The 18,017-nt window shown below is 50.9% G+C and overlaps 1 protein-coding gene across 1 annotated transcript; it reads right to left on the bottom strand.

Moving 5' to 3' along the window:
• Nucleotides 1-5,539: 5,539 nt before the first annotated feature.
• AJUBA (ajuba LIM protein) lies at nt 5,540-15,448 on the bottom strand. The gene is made up of 8 exons (XM_019968353.2): nt 13,914-15,448; nt 11,036-11,137; nt 9,324-9,391; nt 9,140-9,202; nt 8,311-8,441; nt 8,176-8,227; nt 7,288-7,356; nt 5,540-6,840 (listed from the first exon to the last, which is right to left on the bottom strand). The coding sequence occupies exons 1-8, from the start codon at nt 14,947-14,949 to the stop codon at nt 6,715-6,717; spliced, it is 1,647 nt and encodes a 548-aa protein (XP_019823912.1). The 5' UTR covers nt 14,950-15,448; the 3' UTR covers nt 5,540-6,714.
• Nucleotides 15,449-18,017: the final 2,569 nt, after the last annotated feature.

The following is an 18,017-nucleotide window of genomic DNA, read 5'->3' as shown; positions in this document are numbered from 1 at the left end:
GGGAGCTTACCGTGGCTCCTTATCGCCAAATTCAGACTTAAACTGAAGAAAGTAGGGAAAACCACCAGACCATTCGATGAAAAAGTGGTGAAAGTGAAATTTGCTCAGTCATGTTTGACTCTTTGTGACCCCATGGATATACAGTCCATGGAATTCTCCAGGCCAGAATACTGGAGTGGGTAGCCATTCCCTTCCCCAAGAGATCTTCCGAACCCAGGGATCGAACCCAGGTCTTCTGAATTGCAGGTGGATTCTTTACCAGATGAGCCACCAGGGAAGCCCCTAGACCTTTCAGGTATGACCTAAATCAAATCCCTTACGATTATACAGTGGAAGTGACAATAGATTTAAGTGATTAGATCTGACAGATAGAGTGCCTGAAGAACTCTGGATGGAGATGTGTAACATTGTACAGGAAGAAGTGATCAAAACCAAACCCAAAAAGAAATTTAAAAAGGCAAAATGGTTTTCTGAGAAGGCCTTACAAATAGCTGAAAAAAGAAGAGAAGTGAAAAGCAAAGGAGAAAAGGAAAGATATATCCATCTGAATGCAGAGTTCCAAAGAATAGCAAGGAGAGAGAAAGCCTTCCTAAGTGATCAATGCAAAGAAATAGAGGAAAAGAATAGAATGGGAAAGATTAAGAGCTCAAGAAAATTAGAAATATCAAGGGAACATTTCATGCAAAGATGGGCACAATAAAGGACAGAAATGGTATGGACCCAACAGAAGCAGAAGATATTAAGAAGAGGTGGCAAGAATACACAGAAGAACTATACAAAAAAGATCTTAAGGACCCAGATAACCACTATGGTATGATCACTCACCTAGAGCCAGACATCCTGGAATGTGAAGTAAAGTGGGCCTTAGGAAGCATCACTACTAACAAAGCAAGCTAGTGGAGGTGATAAAATTCCAGCTGAGCTATTTAAAATCATAAAGATAATGCTATGAAAGTGCTGCATTCAATATGCCAGCAAATTTGGAAAACTTAGCAATGCCCATAGAACTGGAAAAGGTCATTTTTCATTCCAGTCTCAAAGACAATGCCAAAGAATGTTCACAGTACCGCACAATTGCACTCATGTCACACGCTAGCAAAGTAATGCTCAAAATCCTCCAAGCAAAGCTTCAGTAGTATTTGAACGGAGAACTTCCAGATGTTCAAGCTGGATTTAGAAAAGGCAGAGGAACCAGAGATCAAATTGCCAACATCTGTTGAGTCATAGAAAAAGAGAATTCTAGAAAAAACGTCTGCTTCATTGACTGCACTAAAGCGTTTATCTGTGTGGATCACAACAAACTGTGGAAAATTCTTAAAGAGATGGGAATACCAGACCACCTTACCTGCCTCCTGAAAAATCTGTATGCAGGTCAAGAAGCAACAGTTAGAATTAGACATGGAACAAAACACTGGTTCCAAATTGGGAAAGGAGTACATCAGTGCTGTATATTGTCACCCTGCTTATTTAACTTCTATGCAGAGTACATCATGCAAAATGCTGGGCTGGATGAAGCACAAGTTGGAATCAAGATTGCTGGGAGAAATATCAATAATCTCAGATATGCAGCTGAAACCACCCTTATGGCAGAAAGCAAAGAGGAACTAAAGAGTCTTTTGATGAATGTGAAAGAGGAGGGTGAAAAAGCTGGCTTAAAACTCAGCATTCAAAAAACAAAGATCATGGCATCCAGTCCCATCATGACTTCCGGTCCCATCGCTTCATGGCAAATAGATGGGGAAACAATGGAAACAGTGAGAGATTTTATTTTCTTGGGCTCCAAAATCACTGCTGATGTTGACTGCAGCCATGAAATTAAAAGATACTTGCTCCTTGAAAGAAAAGCTATGACCAACCTAGACAGCATATTAAAAAGCTTGCCAACAAAAGTCCGTCTAGTCAAAGCTGTGATTTTTCCAGTAGTCATGTATGGATGTGAGAGCTGGACCATAAAGAAGGCTGAGCACTGAAGAATTGATGCTTTTGAACTGTGGTGTTGGAGAAGACTCTTGAGAGTCCCTCAGACTGCAAGGAGATCAAATCAATCAATTCTAAAGGAAGTCAATCCTGAATATTCATTGGAAGGACTGATGCTGATGCTGAAGCTGAAGCTCCAATACTTTTTTTGGACACCTGATGTGAAGAGCTGACTTCACATTAGAAAAGACCCTGACGCTGGGAAAGACTGAAGGAAGAAAGAGGATGACAGAGGATGAGATAGTTGGATGGCATCACGGACTCGACGGACATGAGTTTGAGCAAGCTCTGAGAGTTGGGGATGGACAGGGGAGCCTACCGTGCTGTGGTCCATGGGGTCATGAAGAGTGGGACATGACTAAGTGATTGAACTGAACTGAACTGAATCTATGTATCCCAGGAACAGTCTGCTCAGATTTCCCAGGTCAAACCTTAGGACCTCCTTCCCAACCAGAGCCAAGTGTGGATACCAAGGGCCCTACACAAGCAGTTGGCACAGCAGAGGCTCAGTCTTAGGTCTTCCTTGCTGCAAGGGAGGAGGAGATGGAGAGAACTGAGATTGGTTATACTCTTGTCCTTCTTGTAGTGTCTCGCCTTTAGGCTTCTGAATGCCCCTAGGTCAGCTCTGGGGTATGGGTCCTTCTAAAAAAAAACACAAAATAAAAATGCTTTAGCTCACTACTTTTTCCCAATTCTTTTCTCTCAGTCCTGTAAGTCTCCTTCCCCTCTTTTTGTTCCCTTCCACATAGGTGCAGTCTCAGAAACCTCATCCAACTAGCTTTCTGTACCCAGTAACAGCTATTAGGTCCACCTTGACTGAGGGCGTAATCAAGAGATAAATGGAGCCTTACCATTTCCGTGGCCTTGAGCACTCCAGGTGGAAGGGGGAAGCAGCCAAGTCTCTAAGGAGTCAGGGACAGACCCTCCCCCAAGCTGCCTTATTCACAAACCACATTTGGGCCTGTAGCAAATAGGGTTGGCCAGCCAGAGCACATAGCTCAAGCATGCTATGAAAGCCTGACCCCTGTCCATGACTCTCATCTAAAGAGACACAAAATGGATTCATAATTCTTCCTTTTCTCCTCTCCCCATCTCAGGCCTAGTGGCTGTTGATGAAAATCAGGTGGTGGATTGGCCAAACAAGGTCCACCTGTTGCTGTGTTCTTGGCGGCATCCCATGAACCTTTCAGCACCAACAGGAAATAGCAAACAGAACTACTAAAGATGAGCCATCTCCCCGTGAACAGGAAGAAGGGAAGCTCTTAACATGTGGGCTATGCTTGGAGCTTGCCTGTGATGCCATCGGACGGCCGGAGCTGCTCTTATGCCATGGTCTGCCTTCCCTGGGCCCGTCTTCATCAGACCTTACCACTTGTTTTTCCTCAGAAAGGAGGGAGAAAGTGGCCCCTGTGGCAAAGACAGAATCCTACCCCACAAACAGGGGTAGGACATATAAGTACAGACCTGGAAAGGAATCAGCCAGTCAGTGATGGAGGTCAAGATTCCCAAGAGTAAATGAACTGAAGGAGTTCAAACCTGGTGCTCTGTGACAACCTAGAGGGGTGGGATGGGGTGAGAGGTGGGAGGGAGGTTCAAGGAAGGGGCGGATGTATTATACCTATGGCTGATTCGTATTGATGTATGGCAGAAACCAACACAATATTGTAAAGCAATTATCCTCCAATTAAAAAAGAAAAAAAAAAAAAAAAAAAAAACTGAAGGGATGGAGGTAAGGCTACACATGCTTGTCTGGATTTCCCAGGCCTGGAGTACCCTGATGAGAAATTTTCCCGGTCACAGAATCTTTGTATTCTTATTTAATAACAATAGTTCGGAAGAAGCAATTCCAGCTGTGCTGTGCTGTGCGCTTAGTCGCTTAGTTGTGTCTGACTCTTTGCGACCCCATGGACTGTGTAGCCCGCCAGGTTCCTCTGTCCGTGGAATTCTCCAGGCAATACTGGAGAGAGTTGCCATGCCCTCCTCCAGGGGATCTTCCCAACAGGGATCAAACCTAGGTCTCGACCCACATTACAAGTGGATTCTTTACCATCTGAGCCACCACGGAGGCTCAATCCCAGCTGTAGAACAAGTAATTTCAGAACATTTATCCCACCAAAAACAAAGTGTGTTTCCTCCCTTTCTGGCACTCTGGTGTGAATCTCTTCCACTTGCTCAGAGGCATCTATTATGCAATTCCCAGGTTGGCTGGCAAAGTCATTAGAATCATCCCTAAATGTGAGTTATTTCCAATATGAAACTAAGTGGCATAGAATGAAGACTAAGGATCGAAGGTTATCAGGTTAATTTGCCTAAAACCAATTTGCCTAGAGTCTCAAATATTTATCAAATCTGCAGCATTTCAAAAGAATTTAGCAGATTCACTCTCACTTTTTTATGACTTATAAAATAGCTTTCATGTATATTTATTAAACTTTAATTTTTACAAAATTGATATGTCTTTGCAAGCCTTCACTGAATAATTGTGAAAGTTGATCATATTTATTGCCACAAAAAAAAATGCATTTGAAAAAGGAAACTTGCACAGTCAACAATATTGGACCAAACTAAAGAATAAAACTTATTAATAAAAAATATTTAATACTAGTCATTGATGACAAAAGTTTCTCTCTCTCTACAAATGCCAACTGGTATAAATTTTTAAACTATGGAACAAACAATTTACTATATTATTATTTTGATTGCATGTAGTTTTAAAAATCAACCTGACCAAAAAAAAAAATCAATCTGACAAGAAGTTTATGCTTTAAAAAAAAGTAAGTAAATACCATCTAATTTGCCAAAGTGCAACCAGCGATATTTAACTTGTTACCTCAGGAGCCAAATGTGGAAACCTGATTTAGTACAGGATTTTGTATTTGGTCTGGTAAACAATTTGTTTTACGTGTGGGAAAACACTTTGTCCTGTTGCCATTAGCCCTCTGCCTCCTTGTTCTGGGTAGGTCAGAAATCACAGCCATCAGCAGGTTTTTCATATTTATCAACCTCTCGAGAGAGTGCTTGATTCCACCTCTATTAATTGTCATTAGTTTCACATGCTATTCTGAAGAACTCCCTTCCATATGCAATTGGGGCCATGTGAATAGGAAATTGAGAAATATCTGATATTTCCCCTTACTTTGTCATAATCCAGAGCAACCATCATTTGACCAGTAAAGCAACACAGCATGTGCAGCAGCTAGACACACGGACTCTAGAGTCAGGTGAGTACGCTGAGTGTGAATGCTGGTCCCCTAACTTACAAACTGCTGGTACTGGGGAAAGTCACTTAAGCTTGTGAAGACCCAGGATGCAAGTATAAATCGCAAAGAAAACCAGCATCTTTCTTCACCCTTTCACTTTCTACTGCTGTTGTCTGTACAACCTTTGTTAGTCAACTGAATAGGCCACATGCTTGTTTGTTGAGAATATATTGATTGGCCTTTTAATAGAACGAATGTAGTAGACAGACCTAGGCATCAAAATCATATTGAGTTGTATTTTTCAAGGCATATAATTTGGAAAAGAATATTGGATTAAGAAACACAAAAAATGATACACGAAATGTTTGTACCAATTATATTTATTGCTGGAAACTTTATACTTAAAAAAAAAAAAGTTTGGGATGTCCCTGGTGGTCCAGTGGTTAAGACTCTGAGCTGCCAATGCAGGGGCATGGGTCTGATCCTCGTGGGGGAACTAATCCCACATGCCACATGGTGTGGTCAAAAAATTAAAAAAAAAAAAAAAAAAACATTTTGTTTAATGTTTGAAAAGTAGGTTAACATAGAAAAAGATATTATCCACAAAGGTAAGAAGCAATCCAATCATTTACAAAGTGCTGCAAATCTGATAAATTTATGTTGCTGATAACTCAAGAGTACTCTTTGATAAAAAGATATAAATCTGAAATACCCAAGAACAGAACAGAACAACGAAATGGCTATAAAAATACCCAAAAGAGAACTCAGTTTTTGGCAACCTGGTCATTAAGAGAAATGAACTTTAAGTAAACTTTCAGTGAATTGATTTTAAGAGGTCTAGCCAAACATTAGAACCAAGAGTTTTGCCTCTCTGGCTCCCAGAACCTCAGAGCTTGGGAGCTGCAATGGACAATCCTGGTTCCCTCTAAGAGGCAGCAGGTCCAGAGAGATAAGCTACTTCTAATGAACCAAGTGTAACAGTCACTAAGGAGAGAGTGTGTGTGCACACAAATGCATACTAGAGACACAGACCAGAATCAGACCTTTAGAAAGTACTGGAACCCACCTGTATGTGCCCGTCACATGCTACAGCGCAGTCTGCACACATGGAACGAAGGCCAGTCACCCCTACCATGGCAACTAGAGGGCTCCTCCTCCACATCCATTTGGAATGTCTTTTTTTCTAAGAAAAAAATTATGTTTGGCTGTGCCAGGTCTTAACTGCAGCACACGTGATCTTTGATCATCACTGTGGCACATGGGATCTTTAGTTGCAGCACGCAGGATCTTCAGCTGTGGGATCCAGTTCGCTGACCAGGGCTCGAACCCAGGCCCTCTGCGAGTCTTAGCCACTGGGCCACTAGGGAAGTCCCCCATTTGGAATGTCTTGATCTTTGGGTCTCTGGCCGTTGGGGCCCTCCCTAGGGGACTCTCCTGCCAGGCCTGCAGTGCCTTTCTTGCCTTGGCTGGCCTCAGAGGGGCCCACTGGCCAGAGGAATTTGTCAGTGGTGGTGTTGGCAGCAGTAGTGACTACATCTCAGATATAATTGGCAGGGGGCTGCCGGGCACTGAGCCTCTGCATGTGACAGCCGTGGCAGAGCAAGTGCCCATCTAGAGGGAAGCAGCAGCAGCCTTCCTCATCACTCAGCTGCATCCGGCAGTCCTAGGAAAGAAAGACACCTAGTTCAACTCAGCCCGGGCACCCTGAACATCTGGGGAAGTCTGCCTTGTGCAGCACTGAACTCCCAGTGACTGGAAGAAAGCGGGTGGGGTTGGAGGGGATGAACACCCAGAGAAACCTGGGGAAATACCGCAGCTGGACACCAGGTGTCGCTGCTACAGCAGAAATAATGAGACAGGATCCCATTTCCAGCTGTTACCAGGAGTACCTTGTTTTAGGAGTCTTGACTCTAAGTGACGCCTGATTTAGAAAGGACTAAAGGACCAGGCCCAGAGAGAGTGGCTGAAGGGTGAGACAGAGACTAGAGATGGGTCAGAGCACCTTCCTGGTTTCCCACGGCCTATACCTGTCCTACAGACAACGACAGTTTTCAGACTTCACTCCCCCAGCCCCATTCCAGCTCTGGGTGCCCCGGCCCCTGACACTGACCTCGCAGTGGTAGCATTCAAAGTGATAATCTCGGTCCATGGATATCACCCTCACGATGTCCTCACAGCCCTGAAATAATGCACACCCCCGTGGGCATGAAAGCAGCTTGACAACCCCAGCTTCGCCCTCCCCACCTGGCCCCCTCCAAACGAAAGATCACACAGAGGCCTCCAGATCCTCTCTGCCTCCATCTGTAGCTTTTTCCTCTTTTGGCTGCACTACTGGGCACACTGAACTTCTCCGACCAGGGATCTGTTGCACCTGAGCCCCTTGCAGGGGAAGCTCAGATTCCACTGGACCACCAAGGACATCACCCTTCTGTAGCTTTGCGATGGCCTTTGCAAACCCTATGGGAACTTTCCCCTTCCCCGTCCTTGGCGCCACCTCCAGAAGCGCAGTGTCCCCTCTTGGAGCCTCCCCTCTGTCTGGGGGCTCAGGCCTTACAGAGGGAAGGGGCATGCAGCATAAGTAAGTTAAGCCGGGGACGAGGAGACCCTGCAGGGTCTGGGTCCTCACAGGCTTTTGGCATTTTTCCCACGGCACACAGTGTAAATCATGGCTGACCCCTTCCTAGCAGCCCTGAGGATTCTTCCCCACCTTTTCCCAGCCCCTACATCTGGGAGCTGGTGACCTTGACTTCAGAGAAAGTCTCCTTCTCTGGACTGGGAGAAAAGAGATGAAGCCTGGGCCCAGCGAGGCTGTCGGACAAGTCCAGGCCCGGATGTTGGGGTCAGGGTGATGACCCAGAGAGCAGAGTCACACGGGAATCTTCGAGGAGTGCATTCCTCAGCACCACCGCCTCCCATGAGAGGCCAGGCAGCCAGTCCCCAGTCCCTCCCCAGAGGCGGCAGCCCTGGCTGCCCTGTAGGAGAACCCAGACACACTGACCTCTGAGGGGAGGATGGGTTGGCCACAGGCTGCACACTTAGGAGCGTAGCTTCTGTAAGGGAGAAGACAGAGGTGAGCCGAGGTAGGGGGCTCCCTGAGCCGGGTTCCACACCGCAGCCCGCGGGCCGGACTCACTTGTGGTAGTCGGTGACACAGTACACCTGGTTGGAGAAGTCCACGGTAAAGGGAATGCCATCCAGGCATTTGTTGCAAACGATGCATCGGAAGCAGCCGGGGTGGTAGGACTTTCCCATTGCCTGGAGGATCTGGTTCATGGGGTGGGCGGAGAATCAGTCTCTGCTCTTCAGCTACTGATGAGGCTCCCTGCTGCTCCCCCTAACCTCATCCGAGCCCCTGCTCTCCTCCCTCCACTGTGGAATCCAGGAGGACCAAGCAGTCTTAAAAATGGATGCAGAAACGCTGAAAAACGTCTTAGGGAGCATCCAGGCCAGTGTTTCTCAGCCTTGGCTGCATATCAGGATCACACAGGGAGGATTTTAAGCCCATCCGTGCCTGGGTCCCACCCAGAAGTATTCACCACAGTCTCTGGAGATGACCCAGCCCTGGTATTTTCTTCTGTTCTTCCCAGGTGATCTACTAGGCTGCCAGGGCGGGGAACCACCAGCCAAACCAACTCCTCCTTACAGAAAAGAAAACTGAGCTTCAACTGATCTCAGCCAGTAGCAGAAAGGGGATTAAGACTCAGGACCCCATACTCCAGGCTCAGGCGGAGGGCGGGGCTGTGCCTGCAGAGTTAGGGAGGGGCTCGATGGCAGGCTGAGCAGTCCAGACTTGATTCCACAAGCAAAGAGAAGCCATTATAAACAGTTGTTTGGGCAAAGAATAGGATGCAAGTGATTGCTGATGGGTTTCTCCCCCCACTTTTTCTCAGGATCCATTTAGTTCCTGATTCCGCCCCTCGGCCCAGCAGCCTCACAGTCTCAGCTGAAGACAGTTTGCTTACCTTCTCCAAAATCAAGTGACCACAGACACAGCATTTCTCAGCTGCCTCCTGAAACCCTGAAAACTGGGAAGAGAAGACCAAGGGAGGGCATTACAGGCTGAGAACAACCTGAGGAGTGGAACCCCAGCTGGCCACAGAGCAAGGCGTGGGAGCCAATTCCAGACCCAGGGGACCTCTCACTCACCAGATAGTCTTCCTCACAGTACACAGAGCCATTGACGCTGTAGAAAGCCTTGCAGCGCAAAGTTCGCCCTAGAAGCAGCAGAGAAGACGCTGGAGTCTCTCCGGGGTCCAGCCACAGGGCATCCCCATGGCAGGGTCACTGCTCTCTGATGTTTCATGATTCACTTAAACCTGGACTTTAGCGCTTGTCCTCCTAACTGCTGTCTGCCCCACTTCCCCACACAAATACCCCATCTGATGCAATTCCCATTTGCTTTGGTCTCATTCCTGCCAATTCCCCACTCCTTTGCTATTACTTCTCCAGCTTCTGCCTCCTCACCAGTTTTCTACGGCCCTGCTTTACACGAGTGCCTTCTTCCCCAGTGTCTGGGCTTGCTCAGGGAGCCACCTGGGAGAGCAGAGCCCACCACAGGTTGGGGACAAGGTTCAGGGGCTCTGAACAAGATGCCATACGATGTGTTCAAACGCAATCACACTGTCATGGACTCTGCCCTCTGGGACCTTTCAACCCAGAAGCCTCCACACAGCTCTCCTCTGAGCCCTGTCTCCCAGGGATAAGCTCCGTGGAGGTCAGGACATACTGGAACTACCACTGGGGACAAAGTGCTTTGTTTGGGAGCAAAGTTGGCCCCCTTTCCTGCCACACTAGACTGTTTCCCCAATTTTAGAAGAACCCAGAGTCTCTGGGGTCAGAAGCAGCCCAGGATCTTCTGCAAGCAGACAAGGCAGGACGATTCCCCATGAAACCAACACCCAGGAACTGCTCCAGGGTGTCTAAATTATCAGGGATCAGGAGGAATGAGACCAGTGCGGAGAATGGGCAAGTTGCCCATATCTGCCCTCCTCTCATCAAAATCTCCACTTCCAGCTCTCCCCAGTGGTTCAGAAAAGTTGATTTAGAAACTTGTGAGACACAAGGGAGTAGAAGGAGGGAAACAGACATTCCCAGAAGAGGCTCCATAAACAGAAGGACAAATAGACAGATGAACCTAAAGAGAGCCAGGCAGAGGCTGGGAGTGGCGCGGAAAGAAAAGCTGAGTGCTGGAGTCAGACAGGCATAGATAGGAGATTAAAAGGTTCAGCAAAGGAAATCAGAGTGGGTAAGGGCGGGGGTTGGGGGTGGTAATGAGGGAGGTGAGGGAAGGCTGGGGAGTTGAAGCCACTGGGAGCACCCCCCTCCAGGCGGGCCTCCTGAGCTAACAGCAGCGGGCATTCCTGGAGCGTGATGTCATCAGCTTGGCATGGCCTGGTGGCCTGCACTCCAGCGAGGTGGCTGAACTCTGACCAGCCAAGAGAAAACCCCCCCTCTCCGCCCCCCACAGCTCCCCACTCCCCCAGCCCACCCCACCCTTCCCACATTCCAGTCTTTCACTGTCGCCCCAGGCAACTCGGGCTGCCCAAGACCAAGCCCCACCAAGGAGAGGCCAGAGGGCTGGGAGGGAGTCCAGCCTGGGCAAGCAGGAAGGCAGAAGAAAGGAGGAACAGAGCAAAGGAAACAGGCCGAAGAGACGGAGCGCTGACTCTGGCTAGAAAGCTGACCCGGCGTGCGGCGGGAGAGCCAGGTAGCGCACGGAGTAGGGGAGCAGGAAAGAAGGCGAAGGCCAGACCAGCAAATGCAGAGGCACAGCTCTGCTTTCCCTGGGCACTCATGCGTGTGTCCGCGCTCGAGGCCTCGGGCCTTGTCCAGAAGGTCTCTCTGGGGGCCGCACTCACCACAGGAGCAGCAGACAAAGCACTGGGTGTGATAGAGGCTGTCCAAAGCCTGACAGGCGTTGCTCTGCCCGTAGATGCCTTTGTTGCACTTGATACACGTGCCTGAGAGGAGAGAACAGCTTGTCAGCATCACATCCCACGCCCCCCGCTCAAACCCAGGCAGTCGCCATCTTTCCTGATGGCAGAAGACCACCAGCCACAACCTCTGTTTGATGGGCTCCATTCTGGGAAGAACGAGTAAATGGGACGCAGCCAGGGCTTGGCTGGACAGACTCACTCTTGTTGACTGATTAATCAACAGACATTATCTGAACATCCATTTAGCGCCAAGCAAAAACACTGTGCCCAGCACTGTGGAAAACTGGAAAAAGTCAAAGGTCTCCGGCTTTCAGACACTGGTTTCTGTAGGGGAGAAAAGACTAAAAAGGCAAGGTCGGATCCCTGGGGCACTGTGTAGACAGAGATGCAAGTTCATAAGGGCCCAGCAGCAGCCTGGAAAAAATGTCCTAGTGAAAGGAGGCCAGGCCCAGAAAGCCTCTCCAGGACCTCAGTTTCCCCATCTGTAAAATGAACTGCTGTTCAGTTACAGAAAGAGCTCTGCTCCATACCTCTAAGCCTCCAAAGATGGTGAGAAAGATGTGGCTCAGCAGAGGGCCCTGTGGAGACAGGGCCATGTGAGTGTGACTCCTCTGGGTAGGTGGCTGCTTAGAATGCAGGGTGTGTTCCAAGGATTGAGGGTTGCAGAGGAAGAGGGGGGAAGGTGGCAGAACCCCTAATGTCTCCCTGTCATCTTCTATAATAGAAGAAACAAAGCTGAACTGCTCTTCCCCAACATCTCTCCTAAGATACATAACACTAGGCTCTGGCACCCGCCTTTCCTGGGTGTGTTCTTCCCTCCTTCCACTCCCCAATTCCAGGCCCATGAGTGAGGGCCAGGGCTTGTCTTTGGGGAGCAGATCCCAACCGGCCCGCCTCACCCCTCACCCTGCCCCACCTCTCCCCCTCGGCACACTGCCACACTCCTTGCCTGTTGGGGCCCATCCCAATCTTTGCCCAGGGGCTTGGGAGCCCGTGCAGCAGCTGCAGCAACTGATGGGCCCAGGCCTGCCCTGCTCCCACCCACCCTCTGGCAGCTGGGCAAGGCTGGAGCCAAGGAAGAGGGCCCCTACTAGGCACAGGAGTGGGAGGGCAGAGTTAGGTTGGGGGTTCTGTCAAGAGGAGGCAAACTGACCCCTCCCTAGGGAGAGAGGTCCCTCCCCACCCACCCTCTGTAGGGAGGGGAGCTCTGCCTGCCAAGAGCATCGTGCCAGGGGGCCCTATTAGAGCCACTTTTGGGGGAAGCATTGGACATTATGGGAAGATGAGAGCCAACTGCTCAGGCATGTCCGACTCACCACCTCTAACCTAGCACATCCACCTCTAAGTTCTTCCTGCCATTTTTACAGCAGTCTCTCCCAGCAACTTTCCTCCTTTTGGTTCCGATGGCTTAGCTGAGGAGACTCCTGTCCACCCATCAGCGGGTGTCCTGGCCTCAAAAGGAAACTGCTAAAAGGTTCCCTTGACAAAAGGGTTATCTGCTCTGGGCTTTCTCAGGTCGGGGCAAACAGGGAATGATTAGAGTTGAACTAAGCAGGGCCCTTTCAGCCTTTAGCCCCTGCTACTTCTGAACCTCCTCCCAGTCTTCCTTCCCTGGCTGGGTTCCTCTCCCTATTTACATTTCTAGCCAGAGTTCTAGAGCTTGGGGTCTACCGCAGGAACATGGATGGTAAGAAAGGTGAGAAGGCGCTGGGAACACTGAACAGGCTCACAGACCTGGGTGTGAGCCCTCCAACTTCTTTCTGTACTTCCTATCGCAACCAGATCCGCATTTTTTAATACAGTGAAGTGGTGTCTGTGGGTCTTGGCTAAAAGATCATTCAAGACCGCAATACCCTCCCGCAGCTGAGACGTACAATAGTTAATATTTCTTGAAGTTAACTGCGTCGGAAGAGGGGCAGAGACCAGATTTCTTTAGCAACAGAAAAGTAAGGATTCTGAGCAGGTTATGACCAAAACTGATGGCCAGGTTATTTCTGGCAGTTACACACGGTCGTCATCCATCCAGGGCCATCCAGGGGTGATGCCGTCCCGGGTGGTCAAGGCTCCTGCCCTAACTTCCGGATGATGGGAAAAATAGAAGCTGACTCCACTGGGTCTGGACTTAAATGCCCACGCACGCACGGAGCCAGCAGGACTGGGGCCAGCCAGCAGCAGGGTCCCTGCTTTTCGTCCAGGGTTTTCTTCCTCCCCCCAGGCTCCATTTCCCCGACAGCGGCCACAGCTCCGCGCGTGTTAGGAAGCAGGTCCCCAACCCCCTGCACCCCACCTCCGCCCAGCGTAGCGCGGCCGGCCCCGCCCGCGGGCACCTGGAGCGCCCGGGCAGGAGCCGGCACGCACGCTGCCCGCCCGCCCCGCCCCCCCACCCTCGCATTCCCCGAATTCCTGCGGGTGGAGCCTGGGCCCGGGTGGGGGCGCGGAGCGCAGGAGCCTGCAGGGGCACGGCCGTCGAGGGGGGAATATGAAGGGGGATGCTCTCACCGCCTCATTTGCCCCCCACCCCCCGCAAGGCCTCCTACCGCGAAAACACCCAGGCTCTAAAGCCTGAGGAACTGGGATTCACGAGATCATCGGGGCGGAGGTGGGGAGGGGAAAGCGGTGAATTTAACAGGAATAAGATGCCCGTGGTCCATTTGAAACCCACTGGGTGTGGGAAATTCCTCTTGCTTCTTTCCTAGCCCCGCGTCTCTGCCTCCGACTTCCCAGCGTCAGCCGTCGGGGCAACCGGCAACCGAATGAAGCGACCGGTCCTTTCCCGACCCTAACCACTTCTCTCACTCACCAAAGTAGTCCTCTCTGGACTCTGGCTCCCGTATCCGGGCCCGGGCGGCCTCTGGAACAAACGCACCCGGCGGCTCCTCGAGACCCGACGCCTCAATCCCCGCGGATTCTCCGCGGACGCCGGCTTCTCGCCCACCTGTGCCCACCGTCAGGCGCAGCAACGCTGTTAGTTCATCCTGGTATCGGGCGCCCGCGGCGCAATCCCCGTAGCCAGTCACCGAGTGTCGCCCGGGTTGCGCCCCTCTTCTCTCCAAGGGCCCTGTCGCTCCCACCCCGGCCCCGGCTAGAGCTCCCGGGCTGCCCAGGGCCGGGGGATACGAGTGGCGACTTTCCTGACAGCCGAACCCCGCGGGCCGATGAGCGCACAGTCGGTCCAGGGCAGCGTGGAGCTCGGGGTAGGCGGACGGCACCCCTCCAGAGGAATAGCCCGCCGGAACCCCGGCCAGGGGTGGGCCAAACAGGCATGGCCCGGCAGGCAGAGGGCTGCCGTGGCGCTGGTCGTAGCCCATGCTGATGCCGCTGGTACGGTTGCTGCAGGGTCGGCTACCTCCGGCTCCACCAGCCCCCGCCCCGTCCAGCAGCAGACTGCCCCGGGGACTGGACGGCTTGCTCGCGTCGCTGGCTGAGCTACTGGCGAAACTGGAGCGGGGGCTTAGGGCTGGGGCCGTGGTCTCCAGCCGAAAGTCGGGGGGCAACGACTGAGGTAGAGGCAAGGCCCGGGAGGGAGGCGGTCCCCCCGGAAAGGAGCCTTCGTAGCGCGGCACCTCAAAGGAGCCGCGCGGGTTCCGCTCAGCGTCCAAGGGGCCTTGCTCCCGGGCTGGCTCCAACGGCTCATCCCCAGGTCCCCCAGCAGCTCCACGGGGCCCTGATTTCCTTGGTCCCCCCAGCCCACTCAGGCGTCCCTTGCCCGGCCCGGGGGTCCCATCAGACCCAGACCGGCTAGATTCACCCTTTCTGCGGCCGAACTTCGCGCTGCCGGAGTCCGAGAGTCTTAACTTCTCCAGCAGGCGACTGGCTTTCTCCCCTAAACGCTCCATGCCCTCGGGTCTGGGGCGTCCAGCCCCCTCCCCGCCCGGCACCCTGCAGCGTCTCGGCGGCCGCTTCTCTTTCCCTGCGGCCGGACTCCGGATCCCGAGGGGCACAGGATAGGCACAGGGGTTTAGCGGGCGGTCCGGATGCCCGGCGCCAAGAATCCCGCAGCATCCCCCAGCGAGAGGGGTTTCGTCCCCCCGCGCATCAGGGGTTAAGCGGGGCTTAGAAGGGCCTACGGCCGCGGCTGTCCCGTCCGCAGGTCTATCTGTTCACGCGTAGACTCCCGCGGCAGCCCCCACTCTCTCCGGCCCCCGCCCCCCTCGCTCACACTCAGCACCGACTCAACTTCTCTCCCAAACTTTTGTCTGCCTGGCCGGATCTACTTTCCTGGAGGGCGGAGCGCCGAACGCGAGAGGAACAGGGGTGTCGGCGCAGGAATCCTGTGCACCGGTAAGGGGTAGAGGGGGGGCGGGTGCTGGTGCTAAGTGTCCCGGAGCTGGAGATCCGCCGACTGGAGGCGAAAGGAGGGCGGGGGGCAGTTTAGGCAGTTGCTACTACATCACTCAAGAATTAGGACAGGAAAAAGTGGGGGAGGGGAGGGGAACTCTTTGTTCGCAGTTGGAATGCGCGGAGGGGCACGGTGGAATGTCGCGAGGCGAGACCCGGCGACGCGAGGCTTGTTCTGCGCAAACACCGTGACTTTGTTCCTAGTGTGGGGACTGTGGGAGAGATGAGCAGGGGCTGATACAGAAGTACTGTCGTGAGATAGAGAGACGGAAGAAAGGCAGATACATAGGTTCAGAGACGCGCAAGAGCCCAGGAAAGCGAGGAAGCTTATATAGAGAGGTGGTGGAAGACAGGTATGGAGAGGAGAGAACGACCAAAGGGGATCGTAAGTGGTGCGGGGATCGAAGGCTGGATAGACCTAGAAGGTGACAAATTCGCGCAAATCCAGGGAGAATGAGAGAAAAACAGATAAGCTGAGATAAAAAGACAACTCTCTGAACCTCGAGCTCTGTAATGGGTGGGAGTGAGCTTTAGTGTGTGAAAAAGGAGAGGAAAAGGCTGGGGACTAATCTCTACCTTCAGGGTAGGACAGATAGAAGGATAGACAGACACCCCCTGGTGTTGGAAAATGAGATTTTTAGCAAATATAGCAACTGGGGATAGAAGGCCTGGTTTGAGGGTTAGCGAACACCCTTGGTTGACCCATAGGAGACTGTTGATCAAGAGTAAGTACTAACCTAAGAGGAAGAAGAAAAAAAAAGTCATTTAGAGGCGATAGCAAGTGAAAATGATCAAGGTGGATAAGGAAAAGAAGCTGATCTTGGAGGATCAAGAATAAGGAAAAGAGGAAACCATGGCTGAAGCTGAATGCACCTAATTAAATATCAGCCAACTGATTTTGCCCAGACTAGCACATGGGGCGTGGGGGAGGGGAACGGAGAAAGAAATGACTCCTTTGTATTTAGATAGTAAATTAGTATGAAAATGATATGCAAACAAATCATGCATATATTTTCATCTCAACATTTTGAACACCTTTTATAATCTTAGTGTAGCCTTAGGGAATGAAGAAAGAAAGGAGGTTAATATCTTTGGGGAAATCAATTTGGCACAAACTATTAGGCTTCTTTGTCGTAGCTGTACTGTGTCTCTGACCTCATCTCTCTGGAAAAGCAGCCTGTTTCCCAGATCAGGCCTACAGCTTTTCTCTGATCCAGAGGAGAGTTTACTCTCAGACTGGAAGCATGGAGAAGGAAACCATTAGTAAGAGAGCTATCAGGTTGCATCTAGAACCTGCCATGAGCTACGTCTTCAGGGTCTACCATAAGGTTCTCCCTCCTCTACTGTCTCCACATAGGGAAGGAGAACCTGGATTCTTCCTTCCAATTACTTACATCCTCCAATATTTGGGAACTTCGCTCCTCTGGGGTTAGAATGGGAGAGTAGATCTTATGAAAAGTTGAGATGCCATTAAAGGAGGCCCATCCAGGAGTTGGTGGTACAGCAATGGGGCAGAGTTGGGATCAACAACCTGTGTTTTCAGGGGATAACAGAAAGCAGACACAGATGAGGGGAGGGTGTGGTGTGCTGACAGGGTATGCTCCAGTAGTGCTCATGACCTTGGAGTAGACACTCCATAGTCTGAACTGGAGCTAGGAGCTCCACAGGCCCTACTGTCCACACCCTTAATTAAGCTCTATATACACTGCTGCTGCTGCTAAGTCACTTCAATCGTGTCCGACTCTGTGCGACCCCATAGATGGCAGCCCACCAGGCTCCCCCATCCCTGGGATTCTCCAGGCAAGAACACTGGAGTGGGTTGCCATTTCCTTCTCCAATGGTGATTCCCAAATCCACCTCTCTAGCCCAGACCTTCTTGGACTTAAAAAACTCAGCTGACAAGTAGCATCTTTACTTGGTTGTCTCAAAGGCACACAACACTCTAAACTGACCTCACCTTCCCTGCCTCCCAAAACTGGCTCCTCCAGCATTTCCTGAGTGAATGATACCATTTTTTTAACCACTTAGCTACTTACGCCAGAAACCTGAATATCAACCTTATGTCCTCCTCCCTTAACCTCAAATCCCACTGAATCCTATCACCATTTATCAATTCTGCTTCTGAAGTATCTTTCAAACCTATCCTTTCCTCATCACTACTATATGTATGTGTCCTGTATCTCAGGCCACCATCTTTTCTCTCCTGGACCACTGCAGAAGTCTCCCTGCCTAGGCTTTCTCTCCTTCCCATCCATTGTATACACTGAAGTGAAGTGATTCTTCAGAAACACAAAACTGATCATCTTATTTCCTTGTTAAAAACTTGTCAACGAGCGAATTCACTGACCGTGGTTAAGACTCCATGCTCTCACTGCTAAGGGCCCAGTTTCCATCCCTGGTTGGGAGAGGTTAAAATCTTGTAAGCCCTGTGGCATAGCCAAAAATAAATATTTTACAGAGTCTGTCTGCCCCTCCACTCTCTTCTCTCGGCATCATCCCCTCCCCAAATGGTTCTGCAGCAGAACTGCGCTCTCTCTTGCCTCTGGACTTCTGTACTTGCTGTTTT

This window comes from Bos indicus, chromosome 10, assembly GCF_029378745.1.
Source record: "Bos indicus isolate NIAB-ARS_2022 breed Sahiwal x Tharparkar chromosome 10, NIAB-ARS_B.indTharparkar_mat_pri_1.0, whole genome shotgun sequence".
Lineage (NCBI taxonomy): Eukaryota > Metazoa > Chordata > Mammalia > Artiodactyla > Bovidae > Bos > Bos indicus.
Note: the sequence above shows the minus strand (reverse complement) of the source record. Positions and strands in the feature narration are given on the sequence as shown.